We start from the raw sequence: 19,234 nt of genomic DNA on the forward strand, positions 1-19,234 counted from the left end.
GGTATTTTTTGAGTACTTAACACAGCCAGCAGCAGGTGCACAGGATACAATGATGTGTCCAGCAGGTATTGTTTTCCCTCTCATTAAGCTTACAGTCTACAGGGAGAAAGAGGCTAGTTTAATAATAGATACATTAGCCGGGCGTGGTGGCACACGCTTGTAATCCCAGAATTTGGGAGGCTGAGACTGGAGGATCGTGGTTCGTGGACAGCCTCAGCTATTTAGTGAGGCCCTCTGCAATTTAGTGTAACCCTGTTTCAAAATAAAGATTAAAAAATAGGGTGGGGTATAGCTTGGAGGTTGAATGCCCCTGAGTTCCATCCCCAGACCCACAAAAAAAAAAAAAAACCCACAAAGAAAATAAAAATTTGAAGGTGGGCATGGTGGCACACGCTTGTAATCCCAGCATTCAGGAGGCTGAAACTGGAGGATCGTGGTTCGTGGACAGCTTCAGCTACTTAGCGAGGCCCTATGCAACTCAGTGAGACCTAGTTTCAAAAGAAAGAATAAAAAACAATAGGGCAGGGGGTGTAGCTCGGAGGTCAAATGCCTCTGGGTTCCATCCCCAGACCCCCCCCAAAAAAATGATGTGATGGTGCATGCTTGTAACCCCAGTACATGGGAGGCTGAGACAGGAGGATCACACATTTGCAGACAGCCTCAGCTACTTAGTGAGGCCCTTCTGCAACTTAGTGAGACCTTGTTTCAAAATAAGGAATGAAGCCAGGCATGGTGGTGCACTCTTGGTGCACACTTGTAATCCCCTCGCTTGGGAGGCAGAGACAGGAGGATCGCACAGATTCGAAGCCAGCCTCACTGGCTTAAGAGACCGTTTCCAAATAAAATATAAAATAGGTCTGGGAGTGTAGCCCGGAGGTAGAAGGGTCCCATCCCCAGTACCACCAAAATAAATAAATAAATAATAAAAAACGGGGCTGGGTGTAGCTCAGAAGTAGAATGCCCCTGGGTTCCAATCCCAGTGCCAGGCACGATGGCACATATCTGTGATCCAAGTAGTTGGAAGGCTAAGACAGGAGGATTCCAAGTTTATTTGAGGCCATCCTAGGCGACTCAGTGAGACCCCATCTCAAAATAAAAAATAAAAGTGACTTGAGGTATAACTATGGTAGATCACTCCTGGGTTCAAATCCCAATGCCACAAAACAAAAAGGAACTAAGTTCTGAGTTAACATTGTTAATATTTGCTCATTTAATTGGCTACATATATACACACACTATGCATTAAAGAATGTTATTAAGAAAAATGAATAGGAAAGAACTGGGAATGTAGCTCAGTAGTAGAGTGCTTGCCTAAGCATGTGTGAAGCTCTAGATTTCAGCCTTAACACTGAAAAAAAATTGGAAGGAATTTATTAAATTGGGAATTTTTTCCTTACTTGGGCGACAATCCTGTTTTACCTAATGGTAGCCAAACAGCTTGGTCTGCTCTGTAAACCACTGTAAGTGCAGCACAGTTTGAGCATTAGGCCATAAACGTCTCCAACAAAGTTGCACACACTTGTACACAATTAATGCAGGTTCCACTGTTTTCTCTCAAAAACATATCCACACAAAGATCAACCAAACTGCCAGTCTTGTGTACGTACCTGCAGGCCTTGCTGGAGACTTCTCTTGTTCAGGGACAGGAGTGACTGGGGAGCCCGGAACCCTCTCTGGCTCAGGCTCCTCCACAGGCGCTGGGAGGGGCGCTGGAACTTCTCTGGGGGGTGATGAGGCTGAGGAAAGGGCTGTTGGCTGCTCCTCTTCCTCTTCCTCCTCCGAGGAAGACTCGGATGATGACGATGATGATGAGGATGATGAAGAGGAAGATGAGGAAGATGAAGAGCTGGAGGAGCTACTGCTCTCAGAGTCTGATGTGCTATCATTTTCACCATCTGAGTCAGCATACAGAGAACATTTGGAGGACGAATCACTTTCCTCGTCCTCACCTGGAAATCCAGAAGGAGCAATTAGGTGAGGTGTGAGGACCTTCACTTAATCAACTGAGGGTCCTCGCCTGTTAATCCAGAAGGGGCAATGAGGTGAGGTGTGAGGACCCTCACTTAATCAAGCTGAGGTTAATCAAGCTGAGGGTTCAATCACTGGCTCACTCAGTATTCTGGTGTCAGTCTAGACACCCAGTGCTGGAAAGTCCAGTAAGTCAAGGAGTTAGATAAACACACATTTGTTCAAAGGGTGATAAGCATCAGGAAAAGGGGCTGGGGAACATGGCAAAGAGAAGCTTGAATTTTGCCTGCAGGAGCAAGTTAGGAAAGGTATCCCTGAGGAGATGTTAAAATCAAGGACAAGGAAAGGTCCCACCACACCAACATGGGGCTGAGCAGGGATGTTAAAAGCAAGAGAGAGCTGTAATCCCGTAATTAGGAGGCTGAGACAGGAGGATTGAAGGTTTGAAGCCAGTCTCAACAACTCTGCGAGACTGTTTCAAAACAAAACAAAACTAAACTAAAAGAACCTGGGTGTAGCGGCATACATTTGTAGTCTTAGCATTCAGGAGGCGGAGACTGGAGGATTGTGGTTCATGGAGAGCCTAAGCTACTTAGTGAGGCCCTTTGCAACTCGGTGAGACCCTTTTTCAAAATATAGCATAAAAAATAGGGCTGGGAGTGTTGCTCAGAGGTAGAATGCCCCTGGGTTCCATCCCCAGTACTGCCAAAAAAAAAGAAAAAAAGAAAAAAGAAAAAAGAAAAAGAAAGAAAAGAAAAAGGGCGAGAGAAAGACCTGGAGATTAGAAACAGTCTGCAAGCAAGGATTCTGGGGTGAAATAAGCTCAGAAAACATTTCATTTCATTTCTATGCCTATGGGAGATCGGTAACAAGAAGGGTAATATACCTAAGTACTAAGAACTCCATAATCTTTGAGGAACATTAACTGGGTAAATTAAAATAGAAGGTGGTACTGGCTGGGGAGGAAGCTGGAGGATGGTAAGATGGAGTGGAAGAGCTGGGCATAATGGCACATGCCTGTAATCCCAGTACTGGGGAGGCTGAGACAGAAGAATTAAAGGTTCAAAACCAGCCTCAGCAACTTAGTGAGACTGCTTCCAAATAAATAAAAAGGGACAGGGGTGTAGGCTCAGAAGTGGAACACCCCCTAGCTTTCATTCCCAATCAATCAATCAATCTCTCTCTCTCTCTCTCTCTCTCTCTCTCTCACACACACACACACACACACACACACACACACACACAGTAAAAACAGTAAATCTTTTTCTTTTTCTTTCTTTTTTTTTGGTGGTACTGGGGTTCCTGGAAGCCCTTCTACCTCCGGGCTACACTCCCAGACCTATTTTTTATACTTTTTTATTTGGAAACAGGGTCTTTTAAGCCAGCGCGCACGGCTGGCTTCGAACCTGCGCGATCCTCCTGTCTCCGCCTCCCAAGCGCGGGGATTACAAGCGTGCGCCACCACGCCCGGCAAAACAGTAAATCTTTTTCAAAGTCTGCCACCCTATCATTCTGTATCCTATTACCCTATTTTGTTTTCTTCAAACCATAACTTGTATCCGAAAAAATAGGATTTGTTTACCTGCTTGTCAGGTCTCTGCTTCCCTTCCAGCAAGATCTCAAAAATAGGAATCATGCCAGGCGTGGTGGCACACGCTTGTAATCCCAGCATTCGGGAAGTTGAGATCGGAGGATCGCGGTTCACAAACAGCCTCAGCTACTTAGTGAGGCTCCTTGCAACTCAGTGAGACTTGATTTCAAAATAAAGAATAAAAAATAGGCCAGGGAGTGTAGCTTAGAGGTCGAATGCCCCTGGGTTCTACCCCCAGACCCGCAAAAAAAAAAAAAAAAAAAAAAAAAGGAATCATACCTGTCTTGGTCACTACAGTCTAATAAGTACTTAAACCAGCACCTGATACAGAGGAGGGGCTCAATATATTTCTTTCTTTTTTCTTCTTTTTAGGTCTGAGGATAGAACCCAGGGGCATTCAACCTTCAAGCAACATCCCCTGCCCTATTTTTTATTCTGTGTGTGTGGGGAGAGTACTGGGGGTGGAAACCAGGAGCTTTTCTACCTCTGGGCTATTTTATACTTTACTTGGAAACAGGGTCTCACTAAGTTACTGAGAGCCTAAGTAGCCGAGGCTGGCTTTGAATCTGTGCAATCCTGCCTCAGCCTGCCAAGCGCTGGGATTACAAGTCTGCACCACCACACCCGGCTGACTCAATATATTTCTGAACGAGCCGAGCATTAGGGAGGCTGAGACCAGAGGATCATGGTTTGCAGACAGCCTCAGCTACTTAGTGAGGCCCTCTGCAATTCAGTGAGACCCTGTTTCAAAATAAAAAATAAAAATAGGGCAGGGGGTGGAGCTCAGAGTTTGAATGCCCCTGGGTTCCATCCCCAGACCCACACACACACCAAGAAGTGTATGTATGTATGTGTGTGTGTGTGTATATATATATAATATATATTTTATATATAAACTTCTGAATGAATATAATGAATATGTGTACACACACACACACACACATTTCTGAATGAATGAATGAATGAATGGAAAAGAAGACGAAGACTAAACCATATATCCAAGACTTAAATAGATGGGGGAAGCTGGAAACCAATAGGTGTTCAAATGGACAGGGAAGCCAGGCGTGGTGACGCATGCTTGTAATCCCAGCATTTGGGAGGCCGAGACTGGAGGATTATGGTTCACGGACAGCCTCAGCTACTACTTAGTGAGGCACTCTGCAACTTAGTGAGACCATTTCATAATAAAGAGCCGGGCGTGGGGGCACACGCTTGTAATCCCAGCATTCGGGAGGCTGAGACCTGGAGGATCGCGGTTCACGGACAGCCTCAGCTACTTAGTGAGGCCCTCTGCAACTCAGTGAGACCTGGTTTCAAAATAAAGAATAAAAACTAGGGCAGGGGGTGTAGCTCGGAGGTTGAATGCCCCTGGGTTCCACCCCCAGACCCACACACACAAAAAATAAATAAAGAAAGAATAAAACACACGCCGGGCGTGGTGGCACATGCTTGTAATCCCCGTGCTTGGGAGGTGGAGACAGGAGGATCATGCATGTTCGAAGCCAGCTGTGCTGGCTTAAGAGACCCTGTTTCCAAATAAAAATATAAAAATAGGTCTGGGAGTGTAGCCTGGAGAAGGGTTTCCAGGAACCCCAGTACCACGAAAAAAAAAAAAAAAAAAACAAAACCACGCCAGGTATGGTGGTGCACACTTGTTGTAATCCCCACGCTTGGGAGGCGGAGACAGGAGGATCGCTCAGGTTCGAAGCCAGCCTTGCTGGCTTAAGAGACCGTTTCCAAATTAAAAAAATAAAATAAAAAACAGGCGTCTGGGAGTGTAGCCGGGAGGTAGAAGGGTTTCCGGGAACCCCCATACCACTAAATTAATTAATTAATTAAAAAACAGGGCAGAGGGTATAGCTCGGAGGGTTTTTTTTTTTTTTTTTTTTGGTGGTACTAGGGATGGAACCCAGAGGCTTTCTACCTCCGGGCTATACTCCCAGACCTATTTTATATTTTATTTGGAAACAGGGTCTCACTAAGTAACCGAGGCTGGCTTCAAACCTGTGCGATCCTCCTGTCTCAGCCTCCCAAACACAAGGATTACAAGCGTGCGCCACCAGCACAGCTTAGCTTGGAGGTTGAATACCCCTGGGTTCCTTCCCCAGACTCGCCAAAACAAAAACAAAAACAAAAACAAATGGACAGGGAAGTTGTCTGGCCAATGACAGTCATGAAAAAGGGAAGAGGCAGGCACAACTTGGTGGCTGAGACTTAGAAAATAGTGCTCAGTTGGGAAGGCTCAGTCTGTCAGCATCAAAGGATAGTAGGAGAATGCAGACCCCTTAACTCTAGGACTTGGGGGAAAAAAAGACTTTGCTGAGCTGTCCTCAGGGAAAATCTACGTTTTGAAAGAGATAAGCAGGAGAGAGAATTGTATCAGGGTTAAATGTTTCCAAGAGGACAAGGGTTCCAAAGGATGCAGCTCAAAAAGTTGATATTATAGAAGACAAAGGCAGCCAATACTGTTATGTGGACTCAAGAAAGGGTAAGCCGGTAGCTGAATCCCTTCCTCCCCAAGCTAGAGCTTGACTCAACAGAATGCGCTCACCATCTGATGCCTCTGTCTCTTTTTTAGTGGTATCCACAGCTTCCTCTCGTTCATCATCTTCTTCATCTTCCTCATCATCCTCTTCGTCCTTAAGGAAAGGGATAAATGGAGACTAACAGGAAAAGGACAACTGGTCCTTCATAAGGCACAGTTCCCTAGGCCCCAGCCCAGAGAAAAGCTGGCCATGGGAACCAGGATTCAGGAAACGGACTCCTGGCAGGGGCTGGGCTCCGTCCTCCCACCTTGTCTGAGGAGGACTCCTGGGATGCTTCCTCGCCCTCACTGTCCAGAGCAAAGGACTTGCGGTGCTTGCCCTGGGTCTTGCCTCGTTCTTCATCTCGCTTTGGAGGCTTGGTTCCCGGACGTCCTGGCTCTCCGGCCTCCTTCTCTCGCTCAGGGTCTAAACCAAGCAAGCAGAGGTTAGGGAATTACCATTAAGGACTTTACTGTTCCCCTACCCCACATGCAAGGAGCTCTTTTGTTCCTTTTTTTGTGTTTTTAGTACTGGGGATTGAACCCTGAAAAACTCTGCCTCTGGGCGATGCTCCCAGTCCCTTCTCTTTTCTTTTCTTTCTTTCTTTCTCGTTCTTTTTTGTGGTACTGGGGATTAAACCCAGATGCATTCCACCTCTGAGCTACACGCCAACCCTATTTTTTATTTTGAAACAGGGTCTTACTAGGCTGATGAGAATTTCAATGATTGCTGAGGCTGTTCTCGAACTGTAATCCTCCTGTCTCAACCTCCCATGTACTGAGATTACAGGCTTGCACCACCATACCCACTGCAAGCTTTCTGTTTACTGATGATCTTCTGGCAGGCCTTAGTTTACACGCAAAAAAAACTGGAGCTGCCGGGCGTGGTGGCCCAAGCTTGTAATCCCCGCGCTTGGGAGGCGGAGACAGGAGGATCACGCAGGTTCAAAGCCAGCCTCGCTGGCTTAAGAGACCTTGTTTCCATATAAAAATATAAAAAATAGGTGTCTGAGAGTGTAGCCCGGAGGTAGAAGGGTTTCCAGGAACCCCAGTACCACCAAAAAAACTAAACAAAACAAAAAAACTGAAGCTCAATAGAGAAACACAAGACACCTCAGTCACCTAACATTTAAACTCATAACACCCATTTTATCTCTCATACTTTTTAGTACTGGGTGAAAAGGGAGCAAAACTTGTGCCTGGCCCAAGAAAGGGTACTAAGGACAATTTTCTCCAAGGAAGCAAATTTGACTCAATAAGGAAGTTTCCCAGTTATGTGAGCTGTCAACCAACAGCACAAACTTCAACAAACTGGGAGGAAGGCTGTAGGAGAACACAAGCATTAGATGGTAAACTTGGACAGATGATTTAACCTTGAAGTCTGATTTCAAACTTTTTTTTTTTTTTTGTAGTGCTGGTGGGGCCGTGTGCATGCTAGGCAACACTCTACCACTGAACTATATCCCCAGCCCTGTGATTCCAAATATTAAAGTTATCATTTCTATTTTGTAGGTAGAAGGCCAAAATACAGAAAAACTTAAATCAGCATACTACATTAGGAATCAAAGCTAACCAAGTGTTGTAGCACACATTTGTAATCCCCGTGATTGGGAGGCTGAGACAGGAGGATCGCATAGGTTCAAAGCCAGTCAAAGCTACTTAGTGAGACTCTTAGCAACTTAATGAGACCTTGTTTCCAAATAAAATATAAAATTAGACTGGGAGTATACCCCAGTGGTAGAAAGACCCTGGGTTCCATCCCTAGTACCAAAGAAAAGAAAAAGAATCAAAACCAAAGTTCAGCGGGGCATGGTAGTACAAGCTTGTATTCCCAGCATTTGGGAGACTGAGACCTGAGGATCACGGTTTGCGAACAGCCTCAGCTACTTAGTGAAGCCCTCTGCAACTTAGTGAGACCCTGTTTCAAAATAAAGAATAAAAAAAATTGGGTAGGGGGTGTAGCTCAGAGGTCAAATGCCTCTGGGTTCCATCCCCAGACCTGCAAAAAATAAATAAAATAAAATAAAGTAAAACAAAGTCCAAGCTGGGCATGATGGCACATGCTTGTATAAGTACCCTGCGCCAATCGATTGCGCCACTGGAGCACTCATGGCGCACGCTTGTAATCCCAGCATTCTGGAGGCTGAGACCAGAAGATTGCAATTCACGGACAGCCTCAGCTAAGGCTCTTTGCAACTCAGTGAGACCCTGTTTCCAAATAAAGAATAAAATATAGGACTGGGGGTATAATTCAGAGGTAGAATGCCCCTGGGTTCCATCCCCAGTACTGCCCCCCAAAAAAATAAAATAAAAAAGTCCAGGCAGGTGTGGTGACACATGCTTATAATCCCAGTAACTTGGGAGGCTGAGACAGGAGGATCACAGGTTCGCAGCCAGCCGCAGTCAATTAGTGAGGCCCTCCACAACTTAGTGAGGCCTTGGTTTTATAGGATAAATATGGCTGGGAAGCCGGGTGTGTTAGGGCTTGTTTTTAATCCCAGCATTTGGGAGGCTGAGACAGGAGGACCACGGTTTGCGACTAGCCTCAGCTACTTAGTGAGGCCCTTTACAACTCATTGAGACTCAGTTTCAAAATAAAGAATAAAAAATAGGACTGGGGGAATAGCTCTGAGTTAGAATGTCCCTGTGTTCCATCCCCAGTACCACAAAAAAAAAAAAAAAAAAAAAAAAAAAAGCTGGGTATGGTGGCACACAGCCTCAGCTACTTAATGATGCCCTTTGCAACTCAGTGAGACCCTGTTTCAAAATAAAAGAATAAAAAATAGGGCTGGGGGTGGAGCTTGGAGGTAGGTTGCCCCTGGGTTCCATCCCCAGTACCACAAATAAAATAAAAATTAATTAAATAAGTAAAATTTTGCCAGACGTGGTGGTGCACGCTTGTAATCCCTGCGCTTGGGAGGCGGAGACAGGAGGATCACGCAGGTTCGATGCCAGCCTCGCTGGCTTACGAGACCCTGTTTCCAAATAAAAATATTAAAAATAGGGTCTGGGAGTGTAGCCCGGAGGTAGAAGGGTTTCCAGGAACTCCAGTACCACCAATAAATAAACAAACAAATAAATAAAATTTAAAAATAGGTATAGGGGTGTAGCTCTGAGGTAGAATGCCCCTGGGGTCAATTCCCAGTGCCCCACACACAATTAAAAAAAAAAAAAAAAAAAACAGGCGTGATGCTGCACACTTGTCATCCCACCATTTGGGAGGCTGAGACAGGAGAATCACAGTTTGCAGACAGCCTCAGCTACTTAGTGAGGCCCTTTGCAACTCAGTGAGACCGTTTCAAAAACTAAAAAAAAGCCTGGCGTGGTGGCTTATGCTTGTAATCCCCGCGCTTGGGAGGCTGCGACAAGAAGATCACACAGGTTCCAAGCCATCCTCAGCTATTTAATGAAGCTCTAAGCAACTTAGTGAGACCCTGTTTTCAAATAATATAGAAAATAGGTCTGGGAGTATATCCTAGAGGTAGAAAGCCTCTGGGTTCCACCTCCAATACCACCAAAAAGAAAGAAAGAAAAAAAAACAACTAAAAAGAATACTAAGTAATTACTTAGTGAGGCCCTGTGCAACTCAGTGAGAACTTGTTTCAAAAAAAAAAAGGGCTGGGGGTGTAGCTCGGAAGTAGAATGCCCCTGGGTTCCATCCCTGGTACCACAAAAAAAAAAAAAAAAGAATTAAAAAAAAATAGGGCTAGGGATGTAGCTCAGAGGTTCCAATCCAAGTACCACAAAAAAAGTTCATGGATAAGCTACCTGATGTTTCTGATACTTCTCAGAACTGCTTTATTTTCACCTCACTTTAACACTGTATGAAGATCTCAACCTGGCTCCCTGCTCTCAAAACACCATGACCCCTTCTGTCCCTGCTTCTTGCTTTCATGAAAGAATCTAAGTAGGCTTTCTCCTACCAGATCTCCTACTCACCATCTTCGTCTTCCTCAGCTGGAGTAGAGGGACGGGGCCTCTTTTCTTCACTGGCTTCTGAAATTTCCGACGGCTCTTTCCGCTTTACCTGGGAGATGGAGAAGACATGGAGCCCATTTAAAATGACTCAATATTCCCAACCACCCCCACTCCAAGAGTATCAGGCCCCTCCCTTCTCCCTACCCAATCAGCAAGACCACAGTTCCAGGTACCTTGAATGAAGGCAGCCGCAGGGCCCCTCGCAGCCCTGACCCAAAGGTGAACGCCTCAATTCCTGTGGTACCCCCGCTCTTGGCCCAGTCTACAAGGGACAGCATGCCTGGTTCTTTGAGCTTTGTCTTCTCTTTATCCTCCTCCTTGGCTTGCTGTTTGGCGGCATTCTGGAATGGCTGCAAGCAGTAGGAATAGGAGGACTGAGCCCTAGAGCCCAGGCATTCCTTCCTACTCAGGAACCACTCCCAAACCCCAAGAACAATGAAATGCAATTACTGGCTCCTCTACTTGACATGACCTCTGTTATACCTCTACAAGCCCCTTATAGGTAGTTTTTGTTCTTGCTGCTGCTGGAGATGGAACACTGGAGCATTCTACCTTTGAGCTACACACCTAGCCCTATTTTACTTTTTACTTGGAAACAGGATCTCACAAAGTTGCTGAAAGTCTTGCTAAGTTGTCCAGCCTGGCTCCAACCTGCGATCAGCAGCAGGCATCTTCCTTAAAAGTCTGCATATTTAGCCCATCAATCCTGAGAAACAGCTACCTTTCCTACTTTATTTTCTCTTTCTAGTACTGGGGACAGAACCCAGGAGCATTCTACCTCCAAGCTACACCCCAAGCCCTATTTTGAGTCTTTATTTCAAAACAGGGTCTCGCTTACTTAGAAAGGGCCTAAATAGCTGAGGCTGTCTGTGAATTTGCGATCCTCCTGTCTCAGCCTCCCAAACAGTGGGATTACAAGCATGCGCCACCACATCTGGCTTTTGTTTTTCCTATTTTACAAATGGCAAAACTGAAGGCTGAAGCCCAGAAAGATTTGAGGGCCTTGTCCACCCCAAGCAAGCAACAGAACAAGGACAAAGTTCTCTCAGGCAGTTGTCTGCTGCTCTGTATGCTCCCAACTTCCCTACCCAAAAGCACATCCCAAGTGCCCACAGCCTCTTCTCCACTAGCTTTGACCTTTCTTCTTTCCTGCTTTGTCCTATGCAGTCTGTGGGAGTCAAAGGCCTACCTCACACGGCAAAGTCCAGGCACTGGCCCTCACCTTGGCCTTCTCTTCCTTGCTTTCCCACCACTGGTCAAAGGCTCCAAAGGCCACATTTTCCACCATCTTGCGGTTCAGGTCTCGCTGCATGATGCTCTTCATCTCTTGGACTAAGGTTGCCAGTACACGGCCCACAGTGCCTGCTGATGGCAGGGCCTTGCCTTCTGCCAGATCTGCTTCCTCCCTGGGAGGCAGCCGGGCTTCTTCTCCTGAGACTGAGGAGGAGGGCAAGGGCTCGGCTGCCATAGGCAAAGGCAGGTGGTAGGCCTCCCGGGAGTATGCCCCGCGACCTTCTTGACCTTGTGTGTACAGAGCATAGGGCAAGCCATAGGCTGCCTCTTGTGGGGGTGGGAAAGGGAGGAAGGCCTCCCCAAAGGCCCCACCCGGAGGACCAGCAGAGGCAGCAGTTAATCCCTTGCCCTGCCGTAGCTGGTGGAGCCGAGTTAACATCTGGGTCTGCATCTGGAAGGACATAGGCATTCCTCCCCACTGAGCCCCAAGTCGATCCATAAGTTCCAGGGAGTTCACAAAGTCATAGATATGGGGTGGTGGTGGTGGAGGTGGGGGGTACTCAGGGGGTGGCGGCCCATCAGGTCGAGGCGGAAGGAGGTAGGCAGGTTGGTGGGGAGGATAACCAAGGGGAAGGGAAGCCAGGTAAGGTGGGGGAGGAGGTGGGGGTGGAGGAGGAGGTGGAGGCTGCTGGGGAGGCGTGGGGGCTGGAGGGGGTGAGCCGCCCCTGTCATCATCGGAGATCTCCATGTCCTCGCCAGAAGAGCATGGAGAAGCCTGTGGGGGGGGGGCAGAGGAAGGTCACAGAAAGCTGCCGTCTGTCCCCTGGTTTCCCTCAGACCTGTTTTTTTGTCTAGTTCCCATCCGTCTCCCTCAGAGTGCAACCCTGCCTCCCAGATCCCAGACACCTCCCTGACTGACCCCAGCCTCACCTGGTTCTGTCCGTTGGCCTTGGGAGAATCTCGAGTAGCACCTGGTTCCCCACTCCCTGTAGGTGCCACATCCTCAAAATTAGCCGGAGCTGGAGGGGGTGTACAGGGCCCATGACCTGGGCCAGAAGGCACCTCGCTCCCTGTGTCTCTAGCCCCAGGGCCTGCACTGCTGTTCTCCTCCTCCTCCTCTGTGTCAGAGGCCAGAAAGGAAAATTTGGAGCGCTGCTCTTTCAGCAGCATTTCGATGCGGGAATCCAGGCTGCTATGTTGAGCAAAGGGCACACTCTCATTGGTGGTCTCTGGGGCTGGGGAGCAGGAACGGGCAGGTGAGGCTGGGCGAGGGGAGGTCCGAGCTTCTTCTCTCTCAGGGCTGGGTCCCCCACCGCCCCCACCTCCACCAGGTTCTGGAGGTTCTGGGGGTGGGGCCTCTGAGGCAGGAGGCCGGTAGTCTTGGTCAGTGGACCGGCTGGGCTCAGGGGGCAAGTAGGAGGTGTAAGAAGGTGGGAAGCGCTCAGCTGTATTTTCAGCAAAAGGGGCCCCAGGGGGCTCCTCCCGAGTTGCCCGGCGGGGTGGGTAGGATGTATGGCGCTGGTAGCGATTCCAGCTTTCATAATACGCTGGGTAGTTTGAGTCAGAACCACGAAATTGAGAGGATGAGGAAGAAGAGGACGACGAGGAAGATGAAGACAATGAGGAGGAAGAGGAAGAGGATGAGGCGGTGGCTGCAGTGGTAGCCGAGACGGCTGTAGAAGTGGTCGTGGAGGCTGAAGATGAGGAGAAATGGCGACGGGAAAAAGAATCTTGATAGCTGTTCTCTGAGCGCCGGGGCTTAAAGGAGGTTGAAGTAGTACTGGAAAAGAAGCAGGAGAGTTAGCTGGGCTGGTCTCTAGATCACCAAATCCACCCCCCATCATTATACTTAAAACCCTTCTATACTGCCCCCAGATGAGAACACAGGTTCCAAAACAGTGTCCCCGAAGACAACCATTTGTTGGCTGAATCTATGAACATCAGCACAAATGATTTTCAACTCCCTCTCAGAGAGACTTTGGACTTCTTCCTAGCAGCTGCCAGGATCTGATGGCTGGGCGTCCAAGATGGTGTGCTCTGTACCTGCTGGAGTAGGCGGAGTCCTGAGAGTAAGGGGTGCTGCCCCGAGATGTGTAAGGTGTTCCTTGGGAGGACTGAGGAGTGAACTGTCCAAAGGAAGATGGGGTATCCTGTCGGCTGCTGGAGAAGCTTGTATCCTGGGAGCAAGGGGTGCCATTACCAGGGGTGCCCACTACAGCAGTGCCTGCTGGGTAGGCAGCTGTGTCAGAGGAAGAGCGGCGGCGGGATTCAGTCTAGAGAAAGACAGTGGGCAGGAGAAAAAAGAGATACCATTTAAAATTTGTGTTACCACAAACCAAAAATCATAGTTTCCTGACTTCAAAGCACTTAGGCATTGTCTTGGCTCTTCCTATATTTAATAGAGAAGTCTAGAACCTCCCAAAGATGGTTCCTGCTCCTGGCAATCAGGCACTGAGTCCACAAGGCTAGGGGTATGGCAGCCACAAGCTTCTCACCGTCTCAGTGGCTGCACCAGAACCCTGGAACTTCTCACTCAGGGCCTTGCCCCCAGTAGGCACAGTCTGAGGGGTGTAGGAGCCATTGACAATCAGTTCATAGTACTTCATTCGTTGTTGTCCTGGAGGGAGAGAAATAGGAACCAATGGTCAGAAGAAAACAACACTATCATGATTTAGTAGTTCTTTTTCTGTTTCAGGCCTCATATTTCCTATCATTTTGGAGTCGTGTGGCTTTGGGATTTCATTTCTCCTACCTTGTTTCTACCTTTGGGAACTTCTAATTTATCTCTATAACTACTACAAAAAACATGTTTTATGATACTTCACAGCTTACAAATACATTTCAATACAAATAGTATGTTACTACCTAGGATGATCAGCAGGAGAGAAAAGAATCACTACCCCTTATTTTATAGGCTTAAAGGCAACTGACCTTCTCAAAGTCACAAAACTGGTCAGAAGAAGAAATAAAATTCTAACTCAGGTTGTCTGATGCAACCCCCCCATTCTCCTTCTGTAAACTAACAGTTGCAGAATGGAAGCTTGAAGACTAAATCCAGCCAAGAGTTATATTTTATTTGCCTTGAATAATAATAATAAAAAAGCATTGGAAGGAATGTAACATTTAAAAACTTAAAAATTATACAGTATAATCTAGGTTTCTGACTTTTCTTTAAAAAAATAAAATAAAATAAAATGTATGCCAGGCATGGTGGCACATGCTTGTAATCCCAGCATTTGGGAGGCTGAGACAGGAGGACCACAGTTTGCGGCCAGCCTCAGATACTTAGTGAGGCCCTCTGCAACTCAGTGAGACCCTGTTTCAAAATATAGAATAAAAAAAGAAATGGGGTATAGCTTGGAGGTAGAATGCCCCTGAGTTCCATCCCCAGTACTGCCAATAAATAAATAAATAATAATAAAATAAAATGAAATAAATTTGCCAAGTGTACTGGTAGTGTATACTTGTAATCCCAGCAATTGGGAAGATGAGACAGGAGGAGGATCATAGGTTTAAAGCCAGCCTCAGCAACTCAGCAAGACTGTTTCCAAAAAATGGGGAAAGGGTGACTGAGGGTATACCTCAGAGGCAGAATCCCCTGGGTTTAATCCCTAGTTCCAAAATAATGCCTAAAAATCAAATTTGGGAATATTAGCTCTCATTCCCATTTGCAAACAGGGTAATGACAATTAACAGCTGCCTCCTTTTTTTTCTCTCTTTTTCTTTTTTTGGCAGTACTGGGATTTTTTTTTTTTTTTTTTTTTTTTTTTTTTTGGTGGTACTGGGGTTCCTGGAAGCCCTTCTATCTCCGGGCTACACTCCTAGATCTATTTTATATTTTGAAACAGGGTCTCTTAAGCCAGCGCGGCTAGCTTCGAACCTGCGTGATCCTCCTTTTTCCGCCTCCCAAGCGCCGGGATTACAAGCATGTGCCACCACGCCTGGCCAGTACTGGGATTTGAACCCAGGGGCATTCTACCTCTGAGGTACACCCCCAGCCTGATTTTTTATTCTTTATTTTGTAACAGGATCTCACTAAATTGCAGAAGGCCTCATTAAGTAACTGAGGCTATATAATCCACATTAAAAAAAAAAAAAAAGTGGCTGAGGCTAGCCGTGAACTTCAATTCTCCTGTCTCAGCCTCCCAAATTCTGGGATTATAAGCATGCACCACCACGCCCGGTTAGCTGCTTCCTTTAGATGGCACTGTAAACAGTCTGCACAAATCCCACTCCTCCCTACTGCTCCTTAACAAAGCAATTCAGACAGCTTTGTCTTTACAGGCCTTGCTATCTATTTTTTTGTGTGTGTGACATTACTTGTAGCTGTACAAAAGGGTAATCTACTGAGCCATACCTCCAACCTTTTTGGAGACACAGTATAATTTGCCCAAACTGGCCTTGAACTTGCAGTCCTCCTGCCTAAGCCTCCTGAGTAACTGGGACTAGAGGCAACCAACCATAACATCTGCTTGTTTTCTTCTTTTAGATGGTGCTGGGTGGGGCACAAACCCAGGGCCTAGATCATACCAAGTATGTATTTCACCACTGACCCACAAGCCTTTCATTCTTATTCTTGTGTATGGTACTGGTGATTAAACCCAGGGGGTTCTGCCTCTGAGCTATACTCCAGTCCTATTTTATTTTTTATTTTGAAACAGGGTATCACTAAGTTGCATATGGCCTTACTAAGGTGCTGAAGCTGGCCTTGAACCTGTGATCCTTCCATCTCAGCCTTCCAACTACTAGGATACAGGCATGCACCACCACACTTGGCTCAGCTCTTCATTCTTTACCTAGAACTTCCAAACCAAAATCCCATCCAGGCATAGTGGTGCAAATCTGTAATCTCAGTATGTGGGAGGCTGAGATCAGAGGACTGAAAATTCTAGGCAGCCTTGGCAGCTTATCAAGACCCTTAGTAAATTAGCAAGACCATTTTTCAAAAATGAAAAGTAAAAGGGCTGCGGGTATAGCTGAGACATAAAATGTCCCTGGGTTCAATCCCCAGTACCAAAAAACAAAACAAATACACCCAAACCTCAATATTTTTGAGGATTTGATATTAAGTCTAATCTGACTTACTATAGGTTTTATTCATTTTATCCCATGTTACCTTTCATATGATTGTGAGGGGGTGGAGTATTAGGGATTGAAGACAGGAACATTCTACCTCTGAGTAACCCCCCCCGGCCCTATTTTATTTGTTTGCTTTTTGTTTTTGTTTTGTACTGGGGACTGGGCATTCTACCTCTGAACTACATCCGTATTTATTTTTATTTTTTGTTTGGAAATAGGTCCTCACTATGCTGTCTTCAAACCTCTGTCTCAGCCTCCTTAGTATTGGGATTATGGGTGTGAGCCACCACAACCAGCTGGGTGGTTTTTGTTTTTTTTTTTGCAGTACTAGAAATTGAACCCAAGGGCATTCCACCTCTGTGCTACACCCCCAGCCCAATTTTTTATTCTACTTATTTACTTACTTACTTATTTATTTTTGCATTACGGGGATTGAAAACAGGGGCATTCTATCTCCAAGCTATACCCCCGGCCCTTTATTATTTATTTATTTATTTATTTATTTATTTATTTATTTATTTATTTTTAGGTACTGAGGATGGAACCCAGGAGCATTCTACCTCCAAGTTACACCCCCTAGTCCTATTTTTTATTCTTTTTTTTTTTTTGCAGGTCTGGGGGTGGAACCCAGGGGCATTCAACCTCTGAGCTACACCTCCTGCCCTATTTTTTATTCTTTATTTTGAAACCAGGTCTCACTGAGTTGCAGAGGGCCTCACTAAGTAGCTGAGGCTGTCCGCGAACCACGATCCTCCGGTTTCAACCTCCCGAATGCTGGGATTACAAGCGTGCACCACCACGCCTGGTTTATTCTTTATTTTTGAAACAGGGTCTTACTGAGTTGCAAAGAGCCTCACTAAATGGCTGAGGCTGTCCACAAACAATGATCCTGTCTCAGCCTCACAAATGCTGGGATTACAAGCATGTGCCACCACACCCAGATATTTATTTATTTATTTTTGGTGGTACTGGGAATAGAACCTACGAGCATTCAACCTCTGAGCTACACCCCTGCCCTATTTTTTATTCTTTATTTTGAAACAGGGTCTCACTAAGTTGCAGAGGGCCTCACTAAGTAGCTGAGGCTGACCACGAACCTGCATCCTCCTGTCTCATCTTCCCAAGTACTGAGATTACAAGGGTGTACCACCATACCCAGCTCTTCATTCTTTATTTTGAAACAGGGCCTAAGTAGCTGAGGATGGCCAAAAACCAGCCATCCTCCCAAGTACTGGGATTACAAGCATGTGCCATCATACTCAGCTTGTATTTGTTTTTTGAAACGGTCTAAGTTGCAAAGGACCTCGCTTAGTTGCTAAGGCTGACCACGAATCTGCAAGCTTCCTATGCCAGCCTCCCAGGCACTGGGAATACATGTGTGCACACCATGCCAAGCTCCATACAACTTCTTAAGTATATGCTTCATTGTGGGGTTCTATCCCAACCATGCTGGTAATGACATGCAAAATACCATACATGCAACATAATTCATCTCTAAAACTCAAAATTCTGAGTTCAGAAACACATCTTTCCCAAGAGTTTCAGATAAAGAATCATAACCCTGATCACTTGCTTGACCCCAAAAGGCATTTGCATGTATAATCTCTGGTGGAGACCAACCTTGAGCAGCAGGCAGGGGAGCCCTCACCTTTGATGTCAAGCTGGGCATGGATGATGTTGCCCATGACAGAGGTAAGGTGGAGATTTTTGACTGTTTCCTTGGCGCCCCGAGTGCTGGTGAAGAGCACACGGGCCAGGCCCAGGTGCTTGCGAGTACGGGGATGAAGAAGGATCTCTACCTCTTCCACCTCACCATATTTTCGGCACATATCCTTTAAGAAGGTTTCCCGCACGTTGTCATTTAGCCTTGCGAAAGTCACTTCCTTCAGTGGGATCTGTCCAATATAGAACTCATCCAGCTGTGGAGAAGACAAGAGTTGGTCTAGGATCTCTACAATGATCACTATATCTTTGTACTTTTCAGAAACTTTAGCAAGATCCATGAGGTCAGCAGGGAGGTCTGAGAGACTAAGGGGAAGGGAGTATATCAACCTTGACCTCTTTCTCCCTGAAGTCCTATCACTACAGAAAGGCAAGAACCAGAAGCAGAAATGCATGAACTGAGGAATAAACACACAGAAAAGCAAGAAATAATCCACTAGCTCAGCTTTTACTGACTACCATGGGCGAGGCACAAGAAATACAAAAATGGAAAAAGAGATCCCTGTTCAGAAGAGTAGACAGGACCAACACACAAAATCAAAACATGACACAGTGACAGCAGTTATGTAGAAAGGGCAACTGGGAGCCAAGAGAAGGAAACATTTGTACAGAGCACAATCAAGGAAGAACCCAGAGAGATGGTGTCAATCTCTGTGTGTGTGGTACTGGGGATGGAGCCCTGGGGATTCTACCTCGAACTAGAACTCTGGCCTATTTTATTTTTAAATAGGGTCCCTCTAAGCCGGCCGTGGTGGTGCACGGTTGAAATCCAAGCATTTGGGAGGCTGAGATTGGAGAATCGCGGTTCTTAGACAGCCTCAGCTACTTAATGAGGCCTTTTACAACTCAGTGAGACCCTGTTTCAAAACAAAGAATAAAAATAGGGCTGGTGGTGTAGCTCGGAGGTAGACTGCCCCTGGGTTCCATCCCCAGTACCGCAAAAATAAACAAACAAACAAACAAATAGGGTCTCTTTGCTGAGGGCCAGCTAGGCATGGTGACACACACTTGTAATTCCAGTAAAAGGCTGAGACAGTAGGATCGCCGGTTCGAGGATAACCTCAGCAAGTAGTGAGGCTCTCAGCAACCTAGCAAGACTGATTCAAAATAAAAATAAAATAGGATGCCAAGCATGGTGG

General features: G+C 46.3%; 1 protein-coding gene across 1 annotated transcript in view; it reads right to left on the minus strand.

Moving 5' to 3' along the window:
• The window catches only part of SETD1A (SET domain containing 1A, histone lysine methyltransferase), a gene marked incomplete at both ends in the record, with an annotated part of 37,061 nt that overhangs the window by 14,746 nt on the left and 3,081 nt on the right, over nucleotides 1-19,234 (minus strand). Inside the window, 10 exons of the mRNA XM_080702109.1 lie at nucleotides 1,608-1,949; nucleotides 6,111-6,198; nucleotides 6,353-6,510; nucleotides 10,023-10,110; nucleotides 10,235-10,411; nucleotides 11,284-12,069; nucleotides 12,225-13,074; nucleotides 13,338-13,567; nucleotides 13,790-13,911; nucleotides 18,022-18,292. Of these exons, the coding sequence (XP_080558235.1) occupies nucleotides 1,608-1,949; nucleotides 6,111-6,198; nucleotides 6,353-6,510; nucleotides 10,023-10,110; nucleotides 10,235-10,411; nucleotides 11,284-12,069; nucleotides 12,225-13,074; nucleotides 13,338-13,567; nucleotides 13,790-13,911; nucleotides 18,022-18,292 (3,112 nt within the window). The remainder of the gene's footprint in view (nucleotides 1-1,607; nucleotides 1,950-6,110; nucleotides 6,199-6,352; nucleotides 6,511-10,022; nucleotides 10,111-10,234; nucleotides 10,412-11,283; nucleotides 12,070-12,224; nucleotides 13,075-13,337; nucleotides 13,568-13,789; nucleotides 13,912-18,021; nucleotides 18,293-19,234) is intronic.

Source organism: Muscardinus avellanarius, assembly GCF_963383645.1.
Source record: "Muscardinus avellanarius genome assembly, chromosome: 10".
Classification (NCBI taxonomy): Eukaryota; Metazoa; Chordata; class Mammalia; order Rodentia; family Gliridae; genus Muscardinus; species Muscardinus avellanarius.